This window comes from Poecilia latipinna, unplaced genomic scaffold, assembly GCF_001443285.1.
Source record: "Poecilia latipinna isolate Pla-1442-1.1 unplaced genomic scaffold, P_latipinna-1.0 Scaffold280, whole genome shotgun sequence".
Lineage (NCBI taxonomy): Eukaryota > Metazoa > Chordata > Actinopteri > Cyprinodontiformes > Poeciliidae > Poecilia > Poecilia latipinna.
In genome coordinates this window covers 133,785-156,996 of record NW_015112896.1, presented here as the reverse complement: position 1 = coordinate 156,996, position 23,212 = coordinate 133,785, and the positions used below count along the sequence as shown (strand labels likewise).

At 36.9% G+C, this 23,212-nt stretch overlaps 2 protein-coding genes across 2 annotated transcripts in view; one reads left to right on the top strand and one right to left on the bottom strand.

The window, feature by feature from the left end:
• Positions 1 to 1,326: 1,326 nt before the first annotated feature.
• gucy1a1 (guanylate cyclase 1 soluble subunit alpha 1) lies at positions 1,327 to 14,773 on the bottom strand. Its single transcript, XM_015033821.1, has 8 exons — positions 14,220 to 14,773; positions 13,902 to 13,969; positions 11,807 to 11,895; positions 11,004 to 11,719; positions 7,621 to 8,106; positions 5,379 to 5,522; positions 3,139 to 3,293; positions 1,327 to 2,880 (listed from the first exon to the last, which is right to left on the bottom strand). Exons 1-8 carry the CDS (start codon positions 14,457 to 14,459, stop codon positions 2,742 to 2,744), a joined length of 2,037 nt encoding a protein of 678 aa, XP_014889307.1. The 5' UTR covers positions 14,460 to 14,773; the 3' UTR covers positions 1,327 to 2,741.
• A 4,762-nt stretch (positions 14,774 to 19,535) lies between these two features.
• ufsp2 (ufm1-specific peptidase 2) overlaps positions 19,536 to 23,212 on the top strand; it is an 8,732-nt gene continuing 5,055 nt past the window's right edge. Inside the window, exons 1-8 of the mRNA XM_015033820.1 lie at positions 19,536 to 19,669; positions 19,855 to 19,936; positions 20,014 to 20,188; positions 20,551 to 20,617; positions 22,024 to 22,178; positions 22,331 to 22,523; positions 22,674 to 22,820; positions 22,946 to 23,110. Of these exons, the coding sequence (XP_014889306.1) occupies positions 19,667 to 19,669; positions 19,855 to 19,936; positions 20,014 to 20,188; positions 20,551 to 20,617; positions 22,024 to 22,178; positions 22,331 to 22,523; positions 22,674 to 22,820; positions 22,946 to 23,110 (987 nt within the window). The 5' untranslated portion in view covers positions 19,536 to 19,666. The remainder of the gene's footprint in view (positions 19,670 to 19,854; positions 19,937 to 20,013; positions 20,189 to 20,550; positions 20,618 to 22,023; positions 22,179 to 22,330; positions 22,524 to 22,673; positions 22,821 to 22,945; positions 23,111 to 23,212) is intronic.

Here is a 23,212-nt window from a genome sequence, read left to right as displayed (position 1 = left end):
ATATATATATATTTTTTTTTTTTTAATGTATTTTAATACGTTGTACCCACAAACGTCTTTGAGTTTTTTGTGAGTTTGTGGAATATGCTTAATCGTGATTTGGGAAAAATAAAAAAATATACCTGACAGAGAACAAAACAAACAAACAAGAAAAAAAAAACAACTTCACATTTGGTATGCTTGTATCCAGCTTCTCTAATCTAATGATTGTTTTTAGAAGATGTCCAATTAGCAAAAAAAGAGTCCATCTCGGTGGTATTTGATCCGAGTATGAATATTTTTTCTGTGGCCTCAAAGGTTTGTGTCACCATCATGAAGACTAAACACTTGCTGCTCATTGATGAAGTTGTGGGGAAGTTTAAAGCAAGGTTATGACTTTTAATTAATGTTCCAAACAGCCCTGTTCAAGCCATCATCTGACACTGGAAAGAGTACGACACCTAAACTAACAGGCAAGGACAGTGTTATTAAGAGAAGTAGCCCAGAGGCCCATGATAGCGCTTAAGAAACTCCAGAGATCCACATTTCATGTAGGGGAATCTGTTGTCAAGATAACCATTGCACTAATAGTTGATATTGGCAACGAGGAAAGGATTGTTGAAAGAAAGCCATCAGAAGTTGTTTTTGCACTTAACTTAAAGTCATGAAGGAGACAAAACAAATACACAAGATGCTTTCTTTGGTCCGATAAGACCAAAATGAAAGCTTTATGGAAACATGGCAGCAGCACAATAATGCAGTGTGGATATTTTTCTTCACCAGTCATCAACATTTCCTTCTACAACAATAGATGGGGATAAAAGTAAGGCAGTGCTGGAAGAAAACCCGTTAGTGGTTACAAAATACTTGACATTAGGATGGAGGTCACTTTGCAACAGATCAATGTCCTCACGCTAAACATTCAGTTATAATGGTAGTATATTAATGTATTGGGATGGTCCAGTCAAAGTCCAGATCTGAATCTAGTTGAGAATCTGCTTCTGGTCCTGAAATCTGATGTTTACAGATGCTCTCCTTCAAATCTGAGCAGAAATTATATAAAAAAGAGCATTTCAGTCTCTGGATGGACAAAGCTGGAAGTGACTTCAAAAGACACATAGCTGTAACTACAGCTATAGTATTAATCCTTTGGAACAAAATTCTATTATTACTTTTATTTGTTAAACAATTTGTAAAACCTTGTTCAACTTTACTTCTGCTTTAGCATTATGCTGTACTTACTGCTTATTTATTTAATAAAAACCAAAATATATTTTCAATAATCTGTTTTATGAGGCTTTGTGCAAACTGTCTTAATTTCTTGAGTGAACAAAATCAACCACAATATTTCATGACAATATTTATTGCACTTTGATATATAACAATAATTAAAGCACATTGCTGTGAGTGGTAGAAAGACATTCATTGAACTCGTCCTGTGTTATATTTCCTCTGTATATTAAAGGTGTGTTTACAACTCATGTAATAAATATGTTACAGATGTGCACAGTAGGATGAGTACAAATGCAAAAGCATACCTTTTTATGGAACTAATATGAAGACAATTCTTTGTGTCAACAAGCCACACACAGTTAGATAAACACTTCTATTATTCCACTAGTGGGGGAAATGTCATTCATATATCACTCTAGTCTATTTTAAAGTGAATTATAATCTTTATTGATTATATGTATGATTGAAAAATCCTCGTCTACTTGGCACATGTCTGTGGCATTCCCATAAGGCACCTTAATCTGTTCTGCATTAACAGAATTTCATAAAAGTGAGTTCTGCATCCTTAAGTATCCTTTTTGGTGGATATCTTTGATTGAAAGAAATCTTGTCAAATATATTGTCTTTGTGCTTTGGCAGGTAGAATAAATAAATTAAAAAAAAATCGCATAATTATATAATCACTACCTTCATGTATAAGTTGAATTGGTGCATAAAATTTGTCATGGATGTCAGAACTCAGATACAGGAATTACTTTTAACATTTAGTTTTATTTGAAAGGCATAAAGCCAGTGCAAGTATTATTTTGTCTACTGATGCCATGATTAGCAATTCATTCAAACATTAAAGGAACCTGCTCATAAACATAAATTGTACAGTACTGTCAGAAATGCAAATTCATAGATTGTTTTTGCAACTTTGACTGTGTTTTGAATAAATAAATGTTCTAAGTTGTAATTGTAAGTTCGGAAAGAGTTCCACTGCACTTTCCAACATGGGACTAAACAATTCTGACGACTGAATACAAATAATCGCACCATTGATTGTAAAGCTGTTTTTTTTTTTTTTTAAAAAGTGCCACATAAACAAATTAGATCTTTGACCATTCGTAGTAAAGTCTGTAGCTACATCATAAACATATTTTATAAGTTAATAGTGTGTGCATTTTTGTGCTTTTTTTAGTGTCCACATTTATTAGTTTTTACCTTAAAAAAGAACAAAACAGTCCCAAAGTCTTGTCTTGACTGTCAACATATCTGATGCGAGCACAATTTTTCCAAAGATCTCAAAATGCAGCAATGACTCATTGTGGAAGAAAGATGAAACCGGTTAATCTCCACAACAACTGCACAAATGGATAATAGCACAGACAGGACATGTTTGACAATAAACTGACATTTCTATGACTTAACCAGCTGCTGTGATAGTTTCACTTGAAAACAATGATAAAGACTCAGAATAAATTATACGATACAACTGTTTTCTTCATTTAACCTTATCTAATATTTTTGGACGTAGAAGTTTGGCTTCAGTTTGTCGTCGGTTTTGAAACTTTGAAGGCTGCCTCCAGAAAGTAACAAACACCAGGGATGTCTTCTGGGAAGTTGGCCGGAAGCTCCTGTCTGCTCCTGGGAACAAAGACAAACTCTGGGCGACCTCTCAGCAATCTGGGACGAAGAACATACAAATAAACCATGAGTCTAAAAACAATGTGGCAAATTATTTGACACAAGAGGATATACAGCTCCCTCCTAAAAGTTAAGTATCTTGTCAAAAGCACTTAAAGCTTTTTTTTTCTTTCCATGTCTCTGGTAAAAAATAAATGATACTACACACATAATAGTATATACAAAGGTTAAAGCAATTACTTCAGGGGTTGCTGTAAAAACTCCCTGTGATCATTATTGCTTGTAACGCGTGTTTACCTGTGCGTTGTGGGGCTGACGTTGATTTTTCTCGGCTGGCTGCATGACTCAAACTTGTTTGCCAATGTAACATTGTTCCCAAAAAGGCAGTAGCGGGGCATTTTCACTCCAACTACACCCGCCAACACTGACCCACTGTGGAGACCAATTCGCATCTGGAAGACAAAAAAAGATAATTTCCTGATCACTGTTTGTATGAATTGGGCATCTGCACAGTGTCTCTAAGTAAGTATTGGCTTCAACCTACAGCTTTTTATTTACTTTCATTTACATTCTATGGTGAGTTTTTTTTTTCTGCACATGCATAATAACTGATTTTTTTTTTTTTTTTTGTCTTTTTTGATGAAATAAATGAAATGGAGAGGATTTGTAAATGCTGATGTTTAAATCCAGCCACAAATTTTCATTTTGTCCAGACAACACAAATTAACATTTTCATAAAAATGTCTTCATTGGAACCAGTCCATAGGGGCTGTGGCTGTATGTTTCAGAGCCATTTTCCAGCTGGAAGATGAAATAATTATTGTTGAGAAATTTGTGGCTCTCTGCAGCTCTTCCAAATTTATCAGGTCCCTCTCTGATTAAGCTTCTCTTTGCCTCCTCTGTCAGCTTGAGTGGATGTGATGTCTTGACAGGTATGTAGTTGTACCACGTTTTTTTGGAAATAAAAATCAATTATTTCACTGCGGTTGTACACCACTGTGTCCATCACATAAAATCCCTGAAACGGTAAAATGTGCAAAGACTCTATTGGCATGAATGCTATTGCAATCCATTGTATAAGAAGCACATTTTTATACTTTTATTGTAACCAACAGTTTGCAAAGTGATACTTAAGCAGATTAATGTGAAAATGTAGCAAGTATAATCACCATATCTTAATAAAGGGAGGGTACATTTGATATAGATTTTTTTTTTTTAATTTGTTTCAAGAAACCGGATACAATTTGTTAGCACTCAACGAACATGCTAAATATTTTGAACAGCAGCTATGAAGGTAAACAATGTCTTAAATCTTTGACCGACTCCACTTAACAACCACATGGACATCATGTCCTAGTTAAACTGAAAACGAAGCTCAGATCAGGGCCCTGGGGAGCTATTCTGAAGATCAAACAGTATGTTTGAGGTCATGTTCAAGTAGAGGGATGAAGATGGAATCAAACACTTCTCTAATTCGCTATCTTTTTTTTTTGTTTTTGCTTAAGTCTAACTTTTGCATTCTCATTTCCATGCTTATTATTAAAAAAAAATTCACTAATCATCCTAACTGTTTAAGGATGTTGGTATGTTAAGTGGACTTCAGAGAGAGCAATAGCAACCACTAAAGAAATGTCAATGGTGGCATTTAGGATAAATATGTAGCCTGGGAAGAAGTGAATGTGAGAACCCATGTTTTATTTTTAAAAGGTCTTGCCTCTCCCAGGCCAAATAAAGTTTGTTAATATAATATATATTGCTGGTATTTTCTAGGACCACACAAAGAAGTGATATTGATGCTTCTTCTCCATGCATTTGGTTGCTGTGATTAACTGTCTGGCTGTGTTTAGATATGCAACAGGCTACACTTTGCAAGCCTATTACAGAACCAAATCAAACTCAAATATGTCAACCTGCAAGTATGGTCAAGCTCAGATTCTAGTAACTATTTCTGATGGTTTTTCCAGCGAAGCTAATAGAAGTTCATAGAAAAATGAATCTCAGGGTCATTTTATGTTTAAATCCCGGAAAAAACATATACTTATTGACAACTACCCTAAAGCTCGTAGATATTCTGTCACACCGAAAAATGTAGAAATACAACTTGTTTTATTTGCATTAATAACTATGGAAAAGCTGATTTTGTTTAAGACAATCGTTTATTAGCGTATAATTTTTTTTCCTAACTGAATAAAAGCACACAGATGAAATGCAGAATTCTTCATTTTCAGTGTGAAATTATGTTGCCCATAAAGACACATTTATTTTAAGGTTTTCAACATCATGTTTACCAGTGGAAGGCCCTGCATTTCACAATTAACCATCGGGAAAACATTGAAAGTATGAATAACTAATTCAAGATACAATTTAATTTGTTTTTTCTAAAACTGAAAGTCTTTCAGTAATGACAGAAAACATTTCCAGATCAGAGAAATCTCTGCCTGTTTAAAACTCTTCACATGAACACTCTCCAACTTCACTGCAGTCTGCACAATTAGAGTTAATGAGGTGTATTACTGTGATTGGTGCTTGACCCTTACCTGTATCGGTTCTCCTGTTGGCGTCATGACTTCGTCTGACAGCTCCATCATTTTCAGAGCCATGAGTGCAATCTGGACTGCATGAGTCTCACTCTCCTTATGTAAGCCACCAGCCACACAATAGGCATCACCAATGGTCTCCACCTGAAGAGAGCCGAAATGCTGCTACAGTAATTCTGGACTGCTCAGCTGAGACAGAACAAAGCCTCTCAGCAGGTTTTTGTGGTCTGCTCAAGCTGAAGTCAAACGATTATTTGCACAATTATTATTGCTTGGTTAGTTTGATCTCCCCCCCCCACCCCCTCCCCCAAGCTATTCAAGCTATTTCTGAAAACAATGTTGAAATGAAGAAAATGTAGCTTAAACACAATGATTAATGTCAAGTGGCTGCTCATCAAAAGCTTCTTGTATAAAAAAAAGAAAAGGTTGGAATACAGCCAAAAGCAAAACTTTTACAAATAACAGAACCTTAGAAATGCTAAAAAGTCAGATGTTACTTCTGTCTTTTCTTCTTGTCATTTGTATAAATCTGGTCTTTAGGTACTTGGCCCAGATTAGATGAAACTATTTTAGGGTGATATGCAGAGTGGAAACAGGGGCCTTAAGCATCCTCAAACCATTGCTTTTTACAAGACGTTTGACAAATGTGCTTCTCTTTCTGTTTTGCTTGTCTGACACTTTGATTACATTATCCAACATTGCTCCAGGTTAGAAGCCGTCTGCAGGCTTTACTGTTGTTATAACTAAACTAAGAGTTGACCTTTTAGTCAAAGTAGATTTGATCTATTTTTTTTCTTTAATCCCAATTAAGTGCTACCGCTGATCAAACAAAAATAATCAGAGTAAATTGAAGGAAAAAAATGCTTTCAAATCAAAGCCATTTAAACCAACCTGGCCTTTTGTGAATTAACAAATTGCATTTACTTGCTAAATCATGAAATGACTGATTAGCCACATTTTCTGTCCAATTGTGCAAGCCATGTTAAGGCCAAATTACTGATATAATTTTGGAGTCATGATATCCCTTAAATAGCATGAAGTAGACTAAAATATCTCAGAGAGCAGCAATATGTCCTGATCAAAGACGCTGAGGAACAGTAGGAAAGCAAAGCTATTAACATTCATCAGTCTGGAAAGCATAACAAAGTCATTTCTAAGAGTTTGGGGCTCCAATGAATCAAAGTAAAAACCATTATCCCTAAATGGAGAAAACATGGAATAGTGGGGAAGTTTCCCAGCAGTGACCAGCCTGCCAAAATTACTCTTAAGAGCCCATTGAGGAGGTTACAAAATAACACAGAGTGTCTAAACTACTGCAGACTTGATCAGTGATTCAACAGTACCAGAGAGACTGGGAAGCAGTGGCTGACTGCTGACCAAAACGAACACAAAGGTTTGTCTCAAATTTATGGAGCAGGGAACTTATCCAAAGCACCCCACAGCACATTCACCCTCTAAATGGCTGACAAACAAAACAAAATTAAAGTTGTTGAGTGGAATAGCTGCTCTAAAACTTGAATGATATGTTCTGGATTGACTTTAAGGAGGCTGTTAATTGGTAAAAATGCTCCAATGTGGAGGAATTGCACCAATCCTCAAAATTAATGCGCAGAGACAGAAAAGGCCCATTACTTGTTGCGAATGCAGGTGGATCAGGAGGTTGCAATGTTTAAGGGCCATGAATTTTTCAGAAAAAGACTAGGTTTACTTATATACAGTAATCATCACTTGAAAACTGCTTTTTGTATTTACTCGGGTTATCTGTGTTTGGAATTGATATTTGCATAATAATCCAAAACATTAAAATGTTACAAAAAAGCAATAGCAGAGACAATCAGCTGGGTAACACCTCCACTGTACCAGAAACAAGAACAGACATGCACATTCATTTCTGAACATAGTAATCTGAACATTCACTTTTCAGTCTGAATAGACTGAAAAGTGAAGTTATTTGCTCTTGCTTACATTCAATAGTATTTTCAAAATTGTTTGTAAAAACAAAAACTTGCAGAAAAATGAACAATTACTATGCTGCGTTTAACTTTACTTAAAAAAATAAAATCTGTATTTTTTGCAGAGAGCTATCACAGGCACCTATAAGGTTAATGGTCCTGTGATGCCTAACCACATTTCTCCTTACAGCTTTTTACCACATCTTACAAAACAAACATAAACATATTGGAGTTTTATCCACTGACAGCCACCTAAACAAAATAAAGTACATCTTCTTACTTGAGCATACCTTATACACGTCCAGCTCTCCACACTGGTGGTCAAACCTGGTGTACAGCTCGTTGAGCATGGTGATCACTTGCATCGGTGTGCAGACCGCACAAACAGCCGTGAAGCCCACTAAGTCAGAGAACAGCATTGTAACTTGATCAAACTTCTTGGCCTGAACTGTTTCACCCTGCCACAGCTGCTGTGCCACTTTGCCAGGGAAGATGCAGTAGAGAAGGTCCACCGTCTTCTTTTTCTCCTCCTCCAGGGCCTGATGAGCGTGCTCCAGGGCTGCCTTGGCTTTCCCCAGCCTCTTCTTCAAACCGTCCTGGGCTTTGGCCTGCTCGCCAACCAGGACCACGTCCCGAAGTGCATTATGGATAGGAATGTCTGACAGGTAGAGGCCACAGCCTGTTAGCTCCTCCAGCTTGTCTACACACGGTGAACCCAAGAACAAGATGGCATTTGACTCTGAGACGTAAATCATCTGACCTTTAAGGTCCATGAGCTAGGAGGAAAAAGAGAAAGATGATAAAGATTGACTAAGGAGGAACGTGGTTTACATTTTTGCAAGAGATGTGTAAAGATCAGCATGTAAGAAGCGTTTCCAGCAAAGCTCCCTGACTTCAGAGGATACAACTACGCCCCCAAAATGATTCATTTACCTTGTATATTAAGATTTTAAATGTCTTTCATTCAACCAATTGGTTTTATTCTGGTGGGAAATCAGACTGACATTTCTCGAAAGACACATGTAAATTGGGTTTTCGTGCTGAAAAGCAATTTGTTTTTGTCTATATTTCATCCATAAAATGCAATGTCAAAAGTTGGAATTTCTACTTGGCATGAGCCAAACAGATTTAAGGTGACATCAAGCTGTTGAAATTACTTCCAGTCACAAGACACTTACTGGTAAAATAAAATATTAGCTTACATTTAAATCTTCAAGTGATAAACTGTAGCTATGTAAGAAAAAAAAAGTAAATTTTCTCTTTTGGCCTCCATGTATTTAGATGATCTAACATACAATGTAAATACACTTAATTTTATGACTGTGTGTAAATATAAACACGAGAGAAACTGAACACAAACATGTCAAATTCTAAATCTATAAAACCACAGCTGGATATGGGTTTCTGTCGGTCGCAAGTTTAGAGGGCTAAATCCTCGATTTATATTCTAATTCAAAGAACCTTATCAGAGGGACTGTTTACTAACCGCATCGCAGCATTGCCAGGGGAGATGTCATTAATTCACTAACGAACCACTGTAGTCCAGACTGATTTTTTTTTTGGCTCAGCAGCATGTAGATGAATTGATGTTATATTTGGTCCAGACATCAAAAGTGGACATTAATAGTGCCTGTCTGCCGGCTGAATTATACCTCTGCTTTTCATCCCTAAGGTTACATTCGCTCTGATGAAGAATACACTGATGTATTCTTCTCCTTACAGCCTGTGATGACTTGCAAATTTGCAATTCTTTGTAGTGTGATTTTTCTGATTTTCGTGATTTTCATACAGATGAGAATTTTGATTTTTACAGTTTGATTTTTTTTTCAAACGTTTCTGAGCATGTACCAGTGAAAAAGCATGTGAGCAAAATGACATCTGTAAACTGTGTGCTAAGTGGTAGGATTATAAAACTGAACTTGTTGATTCAGTTAATACAAAGGTATGTGTTAAGGTTTGTTATACTTTCTCATGGGATTTCCAGCATTGCTCCATTTCTTGGTACGCCTGAAGTAAAAAGACTCTAAATATATCCATGTTTTCCTGTATTAATCTGACATTGGGGCATTTTGCTGCAGTTCTCTTAACAGTGAGGCTTTCAGATTGTATTACTTCCCATCTTCCTCTTTCAGTCTTGTTTGTTGCAATTCCAGTTGGTTTGAGAATTTTATTGCTGTGACTGTAGATTTTGGTTTTCATGAGCAAATATAATCTTGCAGCTATTTTCTGGCCTTTAATTTAACAACTGGCATGTCCTCCTGTCCTTCCCCTTTTGAAGAGAGCCTCAGAGAAAATGAACTTTATAATGCATTTCATTTTCCTAGAGGACAACTGCTATTATTTCTATCTGAGAACCGATACTCTGATCAAGTCTAATACACAAAGTTGATACAACAACGTCTTGAATTTTGCACAAACAGACCGAAAAATTTCACTTCTAAAAATATATTTTGTTTTTGTTTTGAATGTCATTGCGAAGTTGCAAAACAATTACTTCAATCTAAGCATTTGTTATTTTTGATAGGCTCGTGTGTGGGCGGTGAAGCAGAGCAGCAGGAGTGTTTTCAAATTGCAACATAATTCAGGTTAATTGTGTCACTTCCACTGACATCGCAGTCATATTTTTACACCGGAGAGCTGTCGGTAACACAGTATTGACTCCAGATGAAAGACACCGCTGTGTCTGCTCACTCACCCACTCACAGATTTCCACCTGTTTTACACCACCGTCACGTTTACTCGTTGACGCTTTTTTTTTGTTGTTGTTGCTTGTCAGGGTGACCGATTGCTGTGCACTCTTGCTGAAATCGCACCAGCATGGCTCTGCATTTGATGGGTAAAATGCTTTGACATTTGCTTCTGATCTCCACTGGGGGTATAATGTTGATCTCCACCTCGGGACAAGTGTGCTCAAGTACAACATTAATAGGCTTGACTGCTTGTAAACAGCTCAATTTTTTTTTAACCCTATGTCTCTTTCCTTTTAACATCAACATAACCGTGAGAAGATTTCCAGCCTCATGAATCAAGAGCGTCCCTTTTTTTGAGCAGAGATGCATCAATCAGAATCCTGTGGCCAGTTACCAAGCTCCGGTTCTTGTAAAGCTTTGACCTGATGATACTATTTTTTTGTGTTGTAGTTTCTCTTACAATGTTATAAAAACAGCCTTCAAAATATTCCCTTAAAGTCTCTACTCCTAGTGGGTTTTAATTATTTATAACGGGAGAAGAATCGTGCCACTGTATGTGATTACACTTTTAAACTACTGTCTTTAGCATCTCAAAGTAGCAATTAGCACAGTTAGCAATGCTCAAATTATTGAAAGAGTGACCTCTGGGTATGCACGCTAGAAAATGTAGAGCATCAACAAAACCGCAACAAAAATGAATGAGTTTCAACATGAAAAAATACAATACACCTTTAAACAGCTTCTTACATCTCTTTGCTTTCTCTGAATTCATTTTAAACATCTCACCAACCCTGTAAATAGCTATTTTTGATGCTTCTTAGTAATGCCTTACACACCAAGGAGTTTGATTGCTATCATCTAGCGCTTTCACTGATCTGAAAAGAAAGTATGTTTTTAATCAACTAGTCAGGGCAAATCAATCTAATCCCACTTAACACTTGATTTCTAAGTGAATCTCTATCATTTGATTCATGTCTACATACCTTCCCTGTGTTGTCTGCAGTAGGAACTCCATGCTTGATCCGAATGATAAATTGTGCGTTTAGCATGGTCAGAATACCCTGAAAGGTGCATTTGATCTGTGGGGAGACAATGGAGAAGTATTCTTGGAAGGTCGAAGACCGTCTCTGTCCATCTTTCCTAAACAGTCTCTTTCTGAGCCCATGTCCTATTTGAACCAGAACCATGTCTTGGTCAAGTATCAGGTGGAAAGGGAATATAGTGGAGAACAAGGAAGTAGGGAGGGTCCCTGCTGAGGTAGCCCGGAGTGGACTGGGGCTGAGAGTTTTAGCGTCCTTTACTACAACTGTGTACAGGAGACTGGGCTGAGGGCTGGACTGCAGGATGGTGTCTTTAGCATTGGGGGGATCCTTCAAAACATCCACAGTAGTGTTATACAGCAGGCGTGCAGCAGCTTTGATGACACCAGGGAAAAAAAGCTCAGTGGAGGGGCGGGGGTTGAAGAAATAGACAGTAAGCAGGTCCGGATCCTTGTCTAAGCACAGCACCGATGGTTCGTTTACACAATCGTCTCTGTCCGGGTTGGGCGGCACGCTGCTCTGTTTCAACAAGACGTTGAAGCTGTTGAGGAAGTCGTGCAGTGCACCCCCCACCACCCTTAGAATGTGCTTGTCCTCCTCGTAGCACATATTGAAGATCTCCTCGCCGAGAGCAATTTCCAAAGCCTCCATTGGGATTGCTGTCAAACACATGAGGAGAAACAGATGAAGATATGACGCAACCCATCGTTGTTGTGTGAGCCGTCCTTTGCCAGGATTGTCAGTACCTGTTTTGGTCGCATAACTGTTCATCATCTCAAGCAAATGCTCCAGTTCATCACTGCAGTTCTGGTAGCGAGCACAGCAAGCTGCTGGACTGAAAAGCCCACAGATAACATATTCAGTCAGGAGTAGCTATGCTCAGGAAAGCATGTTTTTACTGGCAAGTAAACAGACTGGTGGCCATCGTCAAGGTATGTAAAGCTTTTAACACAAAGATTTTCCCTCACACTGTTAATTACAGTTAAGTCCAAGTTATCTTAAGTCATCTGGAGCATAAATTCAGATGTTTTCAGAACTCAAACAATCATGGTGTAGAACAGGGGCCACGTCAAGATCACCAATGTCTTCAAATGGCTGGTTCTGGCAAAACATGTTGATAAAACCAGTCACTAGCAAATTGCCAAAATATTAATTGATGGATGTCTCAGAAATCAATGAGTACTTCTCGAGGTTAAATTATGTTGAATGGTTTTACACACTGATCTAATTTAACAGTGTACAGATTAAAAACTGCGTTGATTTGAATAATAAAGTATTATTTAAGTACATAACTGTTGTCTTGAAAGTCCTATTTATGCCCTCCTAGTTCTTCTTAAGTCTATGACTAGAATGTCTAGAATGCTAAGTAAACTTTAAACAACTTTAGGTGTTCTTGCTGTTTTGTCACTTGTTAGTAATACCTTTAGTTTTACTCAGAATTGTAAAACTGTAAAATATTTTGAGAAGAATTAACTTGTTTCTTTTATCAGTCTAGTTTTTACTGGTAACACTTTATTTGAAGGGGGTTAAATAAGACGGACATGACACTGTCATAAACACTGTCATAAACACCTGTCATAAACACCTGTCATGAACATGAATAAGCCTTCATGAATATTTATGACTGTTGTCATAAAGTGTCATTCGGTAAATAATGACACTTTTAATACAAAGTTGACATTATTCAAAATGTCTTTATGACAACTTGACATTAACCAAGAAATCATTACTGATATAAATTTGTTATAAAAGTATTACTGATTGCACTTTAAAAATTAGGTAACTTTATGTTATTGAAGGTAAAGTTTAAACAGCAATGATTTCTTGGTTAATGTCAAGTTGTCATAACAAAGACATTTTGAATAATGTCAACTTTGTATTAAAAGTGTCATAATTTACCGAATGACGCTTTATGACAACAGTCATAAATATTCATGAAGGCTTATTCATGTTCATGACATGTTATGTCATGTTTATGACGGTGACATGACAGTCTTATTCAACCCCCTTCAAATAAAGTGTTACCTTTTTTCTAAATATGTAAATAACAATAGATACATGCCATTTTGTAACTGTAGTAATCAATGAGATGTTTTATTACTTAGCATAATTATTGCTTTTCTGTTTTACAAAAAAAAAAAAATTAATTAATCAAAGCATAGATGTGAAAATACTGCGAACATACGAACCCTTGTCGCCGTTATGTGATCATTCAAGGTTATCAGATGATGAGATTCTCATACCATTTTGTGCTTACCACTCATACAATAAACAGCCTTTCAGAAATTTTTGATCAAATGTTTTTTTTTCCAATTCAACTCCTCCAAATATTTACTATTTCATGGCATCTAAGTAGCTGCTTCAAATGTACCAAAACACCACTGAAACAGCAAAGCAGGTAAGTCAGAGCTAATTGAATGTGAAGAAATAACACTTTCAGATCAACGTCCAATTCTGATCCGAATGAGTGAATAGTGTTTGTGTGTGTGTGTGTGTGTGTGCGTGTGTGTGTGTGTGTGTGTGTGTGTGTGCTTCATTTCCTCTAGGTGGAAAAAGCCATTTCTTTTTTTACTCCCAGTATCCATAGCAGCCCCAGTCTGTATCCCTCCTTATTGTTATTATGCTCATTAGTGCAGGTCTGGTAGTGAGACTGACAGGAGGAATTTGTGATGTATTGGGAAACAGATGATCCAAATGAGCTGCAGCTTCTTATGTCGTGAGAAGTAAGAAGCTGTTGAGGTGGATTAGGCACAACAAAGATTTTTCAGATGGGAAATGCATGCAGTGAATACAGTCTGCTTTGTTTTTCAAAAATACAAATGGAAAATAAAGACAAGTTACCTCCCAGAGTCCCTGCTGTGATCTGCTAGTGTCATCATTCTTTGGAGAGCAGTGTGCAACCTTTGAAACTGTATCACAAAGTGTTGAGCAAGTTAAAGGTTATAAAATGGTAGAGACTTGAATTCAATTGGTTTAATCATATCAGGATTACAGAATTTCATTATTTACATAAACAGGTATTAGGATCCCTGCTTGTTCTACAGAAATGCGACAAATAAAAAAATAATAAATAAAAAAATAAAGACATTTATTTATTTATGTATTTATTTCTGTTTGGTTACATGAGACGCAAAATCATGCATGTTTTCATTAAGTTACCTCTGGACATGCCAATTTTCGGATGCTGTCGCCAAGTGTGTGCAGGTTAACTTTGGCTCTGCTTGTCTTCTGTCGAGGTACAGACTGGCTTATTTTTCCATGCACGTCCTTAGAAATAGGCGATAAATCCGCAGCGTCAAGTGAGCGCTCCTCAAAGTCTCCGAGCTCATCGTTTTTGGCGCTGCCGGAGAACGGGCACTCTCCTGATAGCTTCAGTTCTTTCAGTTTAGCGCAAAACATCTTCCCCTTTTGTAAGCGAACAATCTTCTGGCTGCACTTGAGTATTATCTCATTTCAGAGGGGGGCAGATGTGACCGAGCTGCTGCGCTCTCTGTGAGCATCCCCATCATCTCGTCTTGCTCATCTGGATACCTTCGTACTCCGTCTAGGTGCAAATTCAAATCATCATCACCAAAAGCACATCCCGAGAGCGCATACAATATTCATTGGGAAGCTGCATGGGCAGCTGATGGCAGGGAACCAGCGTTGCCAAAAGCCAATGAGCAAGTAATGAAAAAGAGCGGCAGCCCAATCCATGCGCAAAAGGGGCTGGTGTAGGCTAACTGAGGAACCTATCAGCCATGAGAAATTATTTCCAACCCACTGGTCGCATGCAAGATTTTTCTGTTCTCAACCCAGATGAACAACTGAACTGGAGGCTACCAAACTGGTAATTATGAACACAAACGTAGCAGTGTGTTCAGCTGGATTCGAGATTATTATTATTATTATTATTATTATTATTATTATTATTATTATTATTATTATTATTACTGAAAACGTTTGCAACAAAACTTTTGATTGTTCTGGGATTACGCTCCACATTATTCAAGCATTTTCAAGAGTAACTCATTTTCCCTTTTGTAAGCGAACAATCTTCTGGCTGCACTTGAGGAGAGATCTTCAATAATTTTTGACTTTTTAGATTTGGTTAAGTCTCTTTTTTTATCCATCTGGCCTAAAGAAAAGAAGTAACCTAATAATTATGCATGCTTTTATATAGAGTGTTGAGGCCACCACCATTCAAATTTATCCAGCTTGGAGTTAAAATATGCCTAAAAATGATACGTTCAAAATATTAACTTACCTATAGCACTTGTGCACGCGGTGTAATATGCTGAGCAGGAAATTAAAAAATACCTTCCATTTTTGTGAGGTATGCTAATCACCCTGGAGACAATCTGCCTTTGTATAAAGCATATGAAATTCCCTAAAACGCAAATGTGTTGGACTGATCAGGCCAGATAGATGAATGAATGAATAAATGGCATAGTCTGGCCAAAGTTGCTGAAGAAGGGCAGTAAACAGATGTCATCCAGTGTAGCAGGTGAATTATTTATGACAAACAAATATTTCCAAAAATCCAACATTCATTCGCTCAAAAGTTAATGGGCTACAAAGAAACATGCCTGAACTTGGAGCAACCCACACTGACATCCTGCTTCAGTGACCTAGTTCTGTCCTTCTGACCTGCTAAATTCTTCCGTTTAAATATCCCCCAAGCTATTCTAATAAAATGACATCTCATGAAATATTCCATGTAACAGGTAAGACGAAACATTAAAACATAAACTTATACATGCTACTATACCAGCAACAAGCAAACTCTTAGAGTGTTGCCATTACATTTTACAATAACATATCACAGATTTTCATATTTGTCCAGTAATTGAAATGAAAATTTGCTTCCTTGTCCCATCTTTTCACAGCAGAGCAGAAGGTCTGTATTGTAGATAATCATGACAAATGTCTTTGATCAGATTAGCGCAGCTGTTGCTGTCTTCTTCGGGTCCTGGTGGGAGGCAGCTGCTACCTCTGTTCTTGCAGATGGGTCCCTGAGACTTGAGAACAAACTTTGAGATACACCTCAAGATAGACTCAGCAGGCCTTCAAGAGGAAAATGCAAATAAGAGGTTGATTTGCATCAAATTACCTGATGGAGTGCACTGCAGGGGTTCTGGAGGGTGTCCTTCAAGCAGAGGAAGAGAAACGTGAAGCTGCAGGAACATTTAGGCATTAAAAATACTCTGCTTTGATCTCATTAATTTGTTGAAAACGGGTGATTTTGCTAAACGAACAAGCTTACTTAAAAAAAAGGGGGATAAGCAAGTGCTTAGTGAATAAATTGGACTCAGTCACTGGCTGTTTGTAGGTAAATTTGTTTGCCTGGAGCCAGCAGGAAGCTGGGGGATTTCTTTAAATACCACATGGTTCTGTTCTGGTTTCATTTAATCAGGTCAGAGGCGTTTGATTCCTGACAAACGCCTCTGATTGTAGACATGAACATAAAACTGTTCATGTCTCCGTTTGCAAACTCCTGCAGGTTTCTGTGTAACTGAGGAATCATTTTGGTCCTAGACCTCCACCAGAGAGTCCTGGTCAATGGATTTATGTTGTGATGCTTGTCCTTTGGTTAGTCTGTCCTGCAGTATGTCTGAATTGCATTCTGGTAATCAACAATGATTTGGTTTTCTGTATGAACCAGGCTCTCATTATCAGTTGATTAAGTCACATTTAAAATTTAATTGCTGTTCTGTTATGTTTTCAGACTGATAGAAAAGTCTTTGATGTTGTGAACCTTTAATGCAGAACAAATGTAGAGAATTTTTGAGTTACACTCCAAAGTAATACAGTAGTAAATCAAAAGTTTGCACCTTCTCACAGATTTCTTTTAGTTGTCACATTTAAATGTTTCAGATCACAAAACACATTTTTATTATCAAAGATTACCTCATTAAAAATAAAAAAAGCCTTTTTAAAATGATGAAGGGTGACAGACAATGAGCGATATGATTCTACTCACTCCTTTTTGATTGGCTATGGTGTCCTATATTGTGCTTCCCTTAATTTTTATTTGATATTGTGAGACGTATCATATTATGCAACAAGTGGAAAGCTAGGTATTATTTGTAGGGCAAACACCTTTTCAGTGTTTCTCTATATTTTAATCATAATGGATTCCACATTTAAAATGCTCTAAAAGTCTGAACATTTAACTGTGGTAAAGAATTTACTCGGAATTCACATTCAAAAACTTCTGAGTTACTCTGATTGGTTTGTCTACTCCCAGTCCTGGGTCAACCATGACCAAATGTGGAGGGGCTGTTGGTCTGATCCAACTTACTGGCTAAGGTTTTCAACCTACAACATGGGCTAATGTGACAAACATTTAACATTAAGTCAATCAAAAAGGGATTTAAAACAACAACTTCAATTAGTAAACATGTAACACTTAGATGAAAAATTGTTTTTCCAATTTTTTTTAACCCTGTAGACCTTACAGGATAGAAAGAGGCTGGTGTCTGTCTCCAGCTGTCATTGGGCAAGAAGCCAGGATTTCAGAGACCCACAGCTATGAATTTATGCATCATCTCATAATGTTTTAGAAGAGTCTATTGGCAAACAAATTAACTTGAACGACAAAATTAATCATCGAGTGACGAGTGATTTACCAACTTCATGATCAGTTGGTAAACATATGAATGTAGAACATAGGCTATAGCTACTATCAACATAAATGAAACATGGTGTTATTTAACGAGGTAATGAGGAGATCTATTGGGATTGAAAACTGTGCAAAGTTTTTTCAACATAGTTCCACATAATCAGAGCTGTTTCTTATTGTTCTGGAGCTATTTTGACTAAAATCTTATTCTTCATATTGTAAAAGTTACTTTCAGGCCAGACAAGCCCAGTGTGCAATTCTGCTGCCTCTTCATGGTCACTGAAGTCTATTTTTGATCACTTAAATTACCTAATCATTATGAAAACATTCCCTGAACAGTGTCTAATTGCCCAAATATTTCTTGCTCTTAAGATAATATTAAACTCACACAAACTGGTCTATCAGTGACATGATAACATGCGGTTGTGATGGTTGATATGCTGCTCAAAGACAGATTTATGAATCTGTACATTTGAGCAAAACAGCTAAAGGAGCACATTATGTAAGACATACCATGCTTATGCCAATAACACTTATAAGAACCAAGCTTTTGCAGCCAAACCAAAAAACATTACAACTAGTAGAAATCATTTCAAAGTCATTTAATTAAAAAAAGAAAAAAGAAAGAACAACAAATATTCTTGAACTCCCAATTCTTATTAAAATGAAATATATGTATATATTAACTCTGTCTCATCCTTCCATTTGTCATACAAACAGAAGAAGTTCAGCTTTGCTTATGTACATATGATGAATGTAAGTTTGTTTTAGCACATGCTGTTGGTATATTTAGTTCCTGCAAACACTCACCAAGACTGATTTGAACAGACTATAAACCCCAACATAAATCGACGCTCAGCATGCACAGTTCGCAGAAGCTGTTCGCTTAGGTAACAAATCATATCTTGGTAAGTTGGTTGATTTGTTATAATCTTTAAACTTGATGTAATGTTTTGTAACAAACCTCTGGCATCTTTATGGAACAGCTGGCAGGTGGTTGAACTGGATTTTATCCAGGCATATCAGTGAAAAGGGGGCTAAACTCAAATGCCTAACCCAATTTTAAGTTTATTTATTTATTTATTTATTTATTTATTTATTTATTTATTTATTTATTTATTTATTTATTTATTTATTTATTGTTACATTTAAAATACTTTTTAAAAAAATTATTGCTTCTACACAATGCAATTATTACTCTGAACATCAGTTAGAACAATGAGGCAATGGGAAGATAGCAGCTAACTTTTATGTGTTCAGTCTATTGTGGGATCAGTTTCAGCTCCTCTTTCCAGAAAATGGTACCAAACTAGTTTTTCCAAGAAATATTAGTAAAACAAAATACTGCACCACTGACTTAAGAGTGGAATCTTTTTCAATACACACAGCTCAACAAGAGTTTCTTATTTTGATTTTAAGGAACATGGGAGCCACATATTATACCAGATTCCAGTAAACTGTCACAAAATATTCTCTTCTTTGTGTTTTACCTCACAACATGTTATATTACAATTTTAACTCTCATAATTTTTTGTGACACATTTACATTTTATATTATCCTTTATATTACTAGATAAGATAAATTAGGTTTTTTTTTATTTCTGTAACTATAATACTAATATTGATATGGATGTTCTTCATAATATATTGTTAGTATTATGTTTGTTTATTTTACGAAGTACATTGCAATGTGCGTAGGAAAACGAGTCAAACACTGCACGTCAATGACTCTGTACGTGATAGTTTTATGTCCTGGAAATATTTTTTTTAAATAATGCCGTTATTGTTTATAAAGGCAGGTCGCATTTTATTGCTCTTAAATGTATGGTTTTTGTTCCGAGGTGCATTGAATGCAACATCTACGGGAGGAGCCAAACTGAGCCAATAGAAAGATGCGTTCAAAGACACGTTGAGCAGTTCTGGGTTGTAGAAATATCAGCTTCCTGTATTTGGATCTAAGGAGCTGAATATATATTTTTGCGTTGTTAAAGTGACTTAAATCATGGTAAGTTTGATAAATTCGTGTGTGTAACCGTATCCGTTTCTTTCTTTTCAGCTTCACTTTGTTTTTTATTCCACCGTTTGCAGCCGGTAGAGACTCGTCAGCATTCAATCTGCTGGCAAATATCAGAAATTTGAGATATAACGTTTATCTGTAGTTAATCCTCCGATTGTCCTGTGTTTTCTCAGGTACTTGCTGACTCTGAGTCGGCGGTCATTCTTCGGCTCAGAGGGCCGCTGGACCTGAAGTGTCAGCTGGACTGCATAGATGGTGTGTTCACTGGCAGGTTTTCAAATAGTGTCCGGTATGGCTGAATATATCTGACTGACTTTTTTTTTTTCTTCCAGAGGTGCCAATGCAAAAAGCAATCTCCAGAACATTTGAGGCACTTCGTTTGCAGGTGAAATCTGAGTCCTGTGTCCTGGCAGTCTGCAACAGCCCTGTTCTGATTTGGCCAAACAAAAGTGTTTTTGAAGAAATAACTCCTGATGCACCATTTGAAGACATATTTCAGTTCATACAGTAAGTAATGAATTTAACTTTTTATTGTAAATGGAACAACTGCTCCAATCAGTTTGTTGGAGCCTTTTACACTTGAACCCCTGCTTGGCATATTTTTGAATTTGTCACAAAATGTGAACAAATTATCTTATATTTTAAAATCTTAATATTTAAGAACTGCCAACAACCCAGAATAGAACAAATTATATATTTGAAAGAAACTTTCATTTAATTACGGTCACAATGTAAGTTTAGTTAAAGGGCAGGGGGGAGGGGGTGTGAATGAGGTCATCAAACTGGTGCAAACTCAATTTAAAACACATTAGGCTGGTCATTTTTATTTGTTTGGCTGTATTTTAACCATTTTTTGTAATGTCTTTTAGAACAGATGACCAAGAGACAAGTGGAAAGAGATCAACAAAAAAGAAAAACAGAAAAGGTGTTTCAACGGTAAATATATGCTGTTTTCAGGATAAATTTTTATAGGAACAAATTGGAGTGGTAATGACTTGGGTGGTTCATGGTTCAAATACTGTTTCTTCTCGGGGAAAGTCAGGTTGTGTCAGAAAGGGCATCCTGCTTAAAACATTTGCCAAGTACGTGTGCATGCAGCTGTGGAGCTTGCAGAAAGGATGGCAAGTTTCACAGGACCAAAATCCTTAAGTATTAAATTTGTTGGAACATAAGCTATGAATTTTCCATAGTATAAAGTATTTAGAAAGAGTATTCATGCCTCTTTATAGATTAGGGATACCAGAGTAAACAAGGGCTGAATATAAACATATGCCATAATTGTATAATTTCACTAGTTAAAAAAAAAAATACATCCTAACTTTTCTACCTCAAAAGGTTTGAGCAACTTTGTGTCGATTTGTCACATAAAATACCAAAAAGTTTGTGGTTGCAATATAACAAGATGTAAAAAAGTTAATTTGGTGTAAGTACTTTTATAAGACACTGTCAATGTATGTTTGTTTTGTTTTTTTTAATTTATTAATCATCACTTAACCTAAAGCTAATTGGCTCAGGCAGTTCTCTAATTTGTTAATTCAGAGATAGCATAAAAATAGAAGCCATGCTTTAAAAAATCATATGTGTGGACTGGGGTCCCCCTAGATGAGAGCTTTTAATGCTGCATTCTGGCAGCAGCAGATATTTTCCATACCAGCCAGCTTTTTACACCTGATAATACTGGAAACTGGAATGTTAATTAAACTGCTTCCAAAGTCATTCACCTCATTGACACAGATTATTTACTTTACTGGATTAGCAGTCCATGTGTAAGAGAGGATGAACGTGTATCATCCATGTTTTATATTTGTTCATATTGACACACACAACAAAAGCAGGATTTGCTTTCTGATAAACAGATATTTAAGTAATACATAGCTTAGTCACTGACCAAATTCATGTGTTATGTGGACAATAAAAAAAACAAAAAACATTTCATATTATTGCCTGGATAAAAGGAACATCAGCTGGAGTTGGACCGTAGCTGCATGTATTGAGTCTGAAGTTATCCCACGTAAACTCTGGTTTTAACAAAATGTCAAGATCAGTACTTGAGAGTCCAGAACATCATTAATACCAGTCAGTATTCCTCGTGTATTTACTTAGCGAAGTATCAGGTTATGACTCAGTTCTATCATATGCCCCCAAATGACTTCAAGTCATTTGAGTAAATGACTTGTATCTTTGTTGGGGACAACAATTCCTGATCTGGACCTCCCTAGACGGTATCTGTATCACAGCTGAAGATCAGGTTCTCAAATGTTGCTATGCTTCCACAAAACACACTTTATTTTATTCATGTGGATAGAACCAGAACTGCTGAATAATTAAAGTATGTTCTTTAGAGTGTCATAAACCTCTCCCTGATGATGGAGGCCACAAAGCCAGGCCCTGCCTCAGCTCCAATCCTCACTAGAACGGTCCAGAAATCTCACCTTCTGTGTGCGACTCTTCCAATGGACTGTGCTGTATGGAGCAGCTGGAGCGACACCATCAAAGAGTACGTCTTATCTTGAACACATTTGAGTTCACGATCAGAATCTGTAAAACTGGTATGTATGTGGATTTGCCACTGATTCAACAGTAGCTAGTAGCTGCTTTGACAAAACCCTTATCTCACAATGAGGGATGTCTTCTTAATTGGCCCTGCAGCGGATGTGAACGACTGATGAAGGCATTGACTCGCCAGCTGTTTGAGATGGAGAAGGTGACTCTGCAGTGTATGAAGGGGACAACACTGCGTGTCCCAGAGCCCCTTCATTTTCTCCTTCCAGAGCCAAATGGACTGGTGACGGTGGTTTTTCCTCGCGGAGAACCGGATAAAGAACTGGAAGCGCAGCGGCGGGTAAGATCACATTGATTTTTGCTCTTTTTCTATTTATTTTAATTATTTACCTTAAGATGTTTCAGTTAGAATCTTCATTGCTCTAAAAGCTGAAGTCTGATTGAATAGCAAATTATAACAATTGTTTCTCATTGCTTTTGCACAAAACAGGAGTTGCATGGACAGTTTGAACTGCCAGATAACAGGCCTTTCTTCAGAAGAGCAAATGCTTACCACTTCCCTAATGAGCCCTACAAAGACGGTTATCTCAGAAACCCTCACACAGTTCTCACACACCCCACACTCGATAACGGAAAGGTAAATTTACAGCGTCTATAATATTTACTTATTTACTTTTTCCTTGTAACTTTTACAATTTTGGCACACTGTAATAAAGAAAAATTGAAACGAAGGTTAAATATTTTGTGCTTTGTCTTATCAAGGTATACCTGGTTCAGGGAATTTACAGCTACCACCACTATATGCAGGACCGCATGGATGACAATGGCTGGGGCTGTGCCTATCGCTCTCTACAGACCATCTGCTCCTGGTTCCAGCAGCAGGGTTATGTGGAGCGCGGCGTGCCTAGCCACAAAGAGATCCAGCAGGTGAAGCCCATTCATAGATGTGATTCCAGTTAAAGCAAAACATCATCATATATGCGATATTTCTATGAAGGGCTTTTTTTTTTTTTTTTTTTTTTTTTTTTT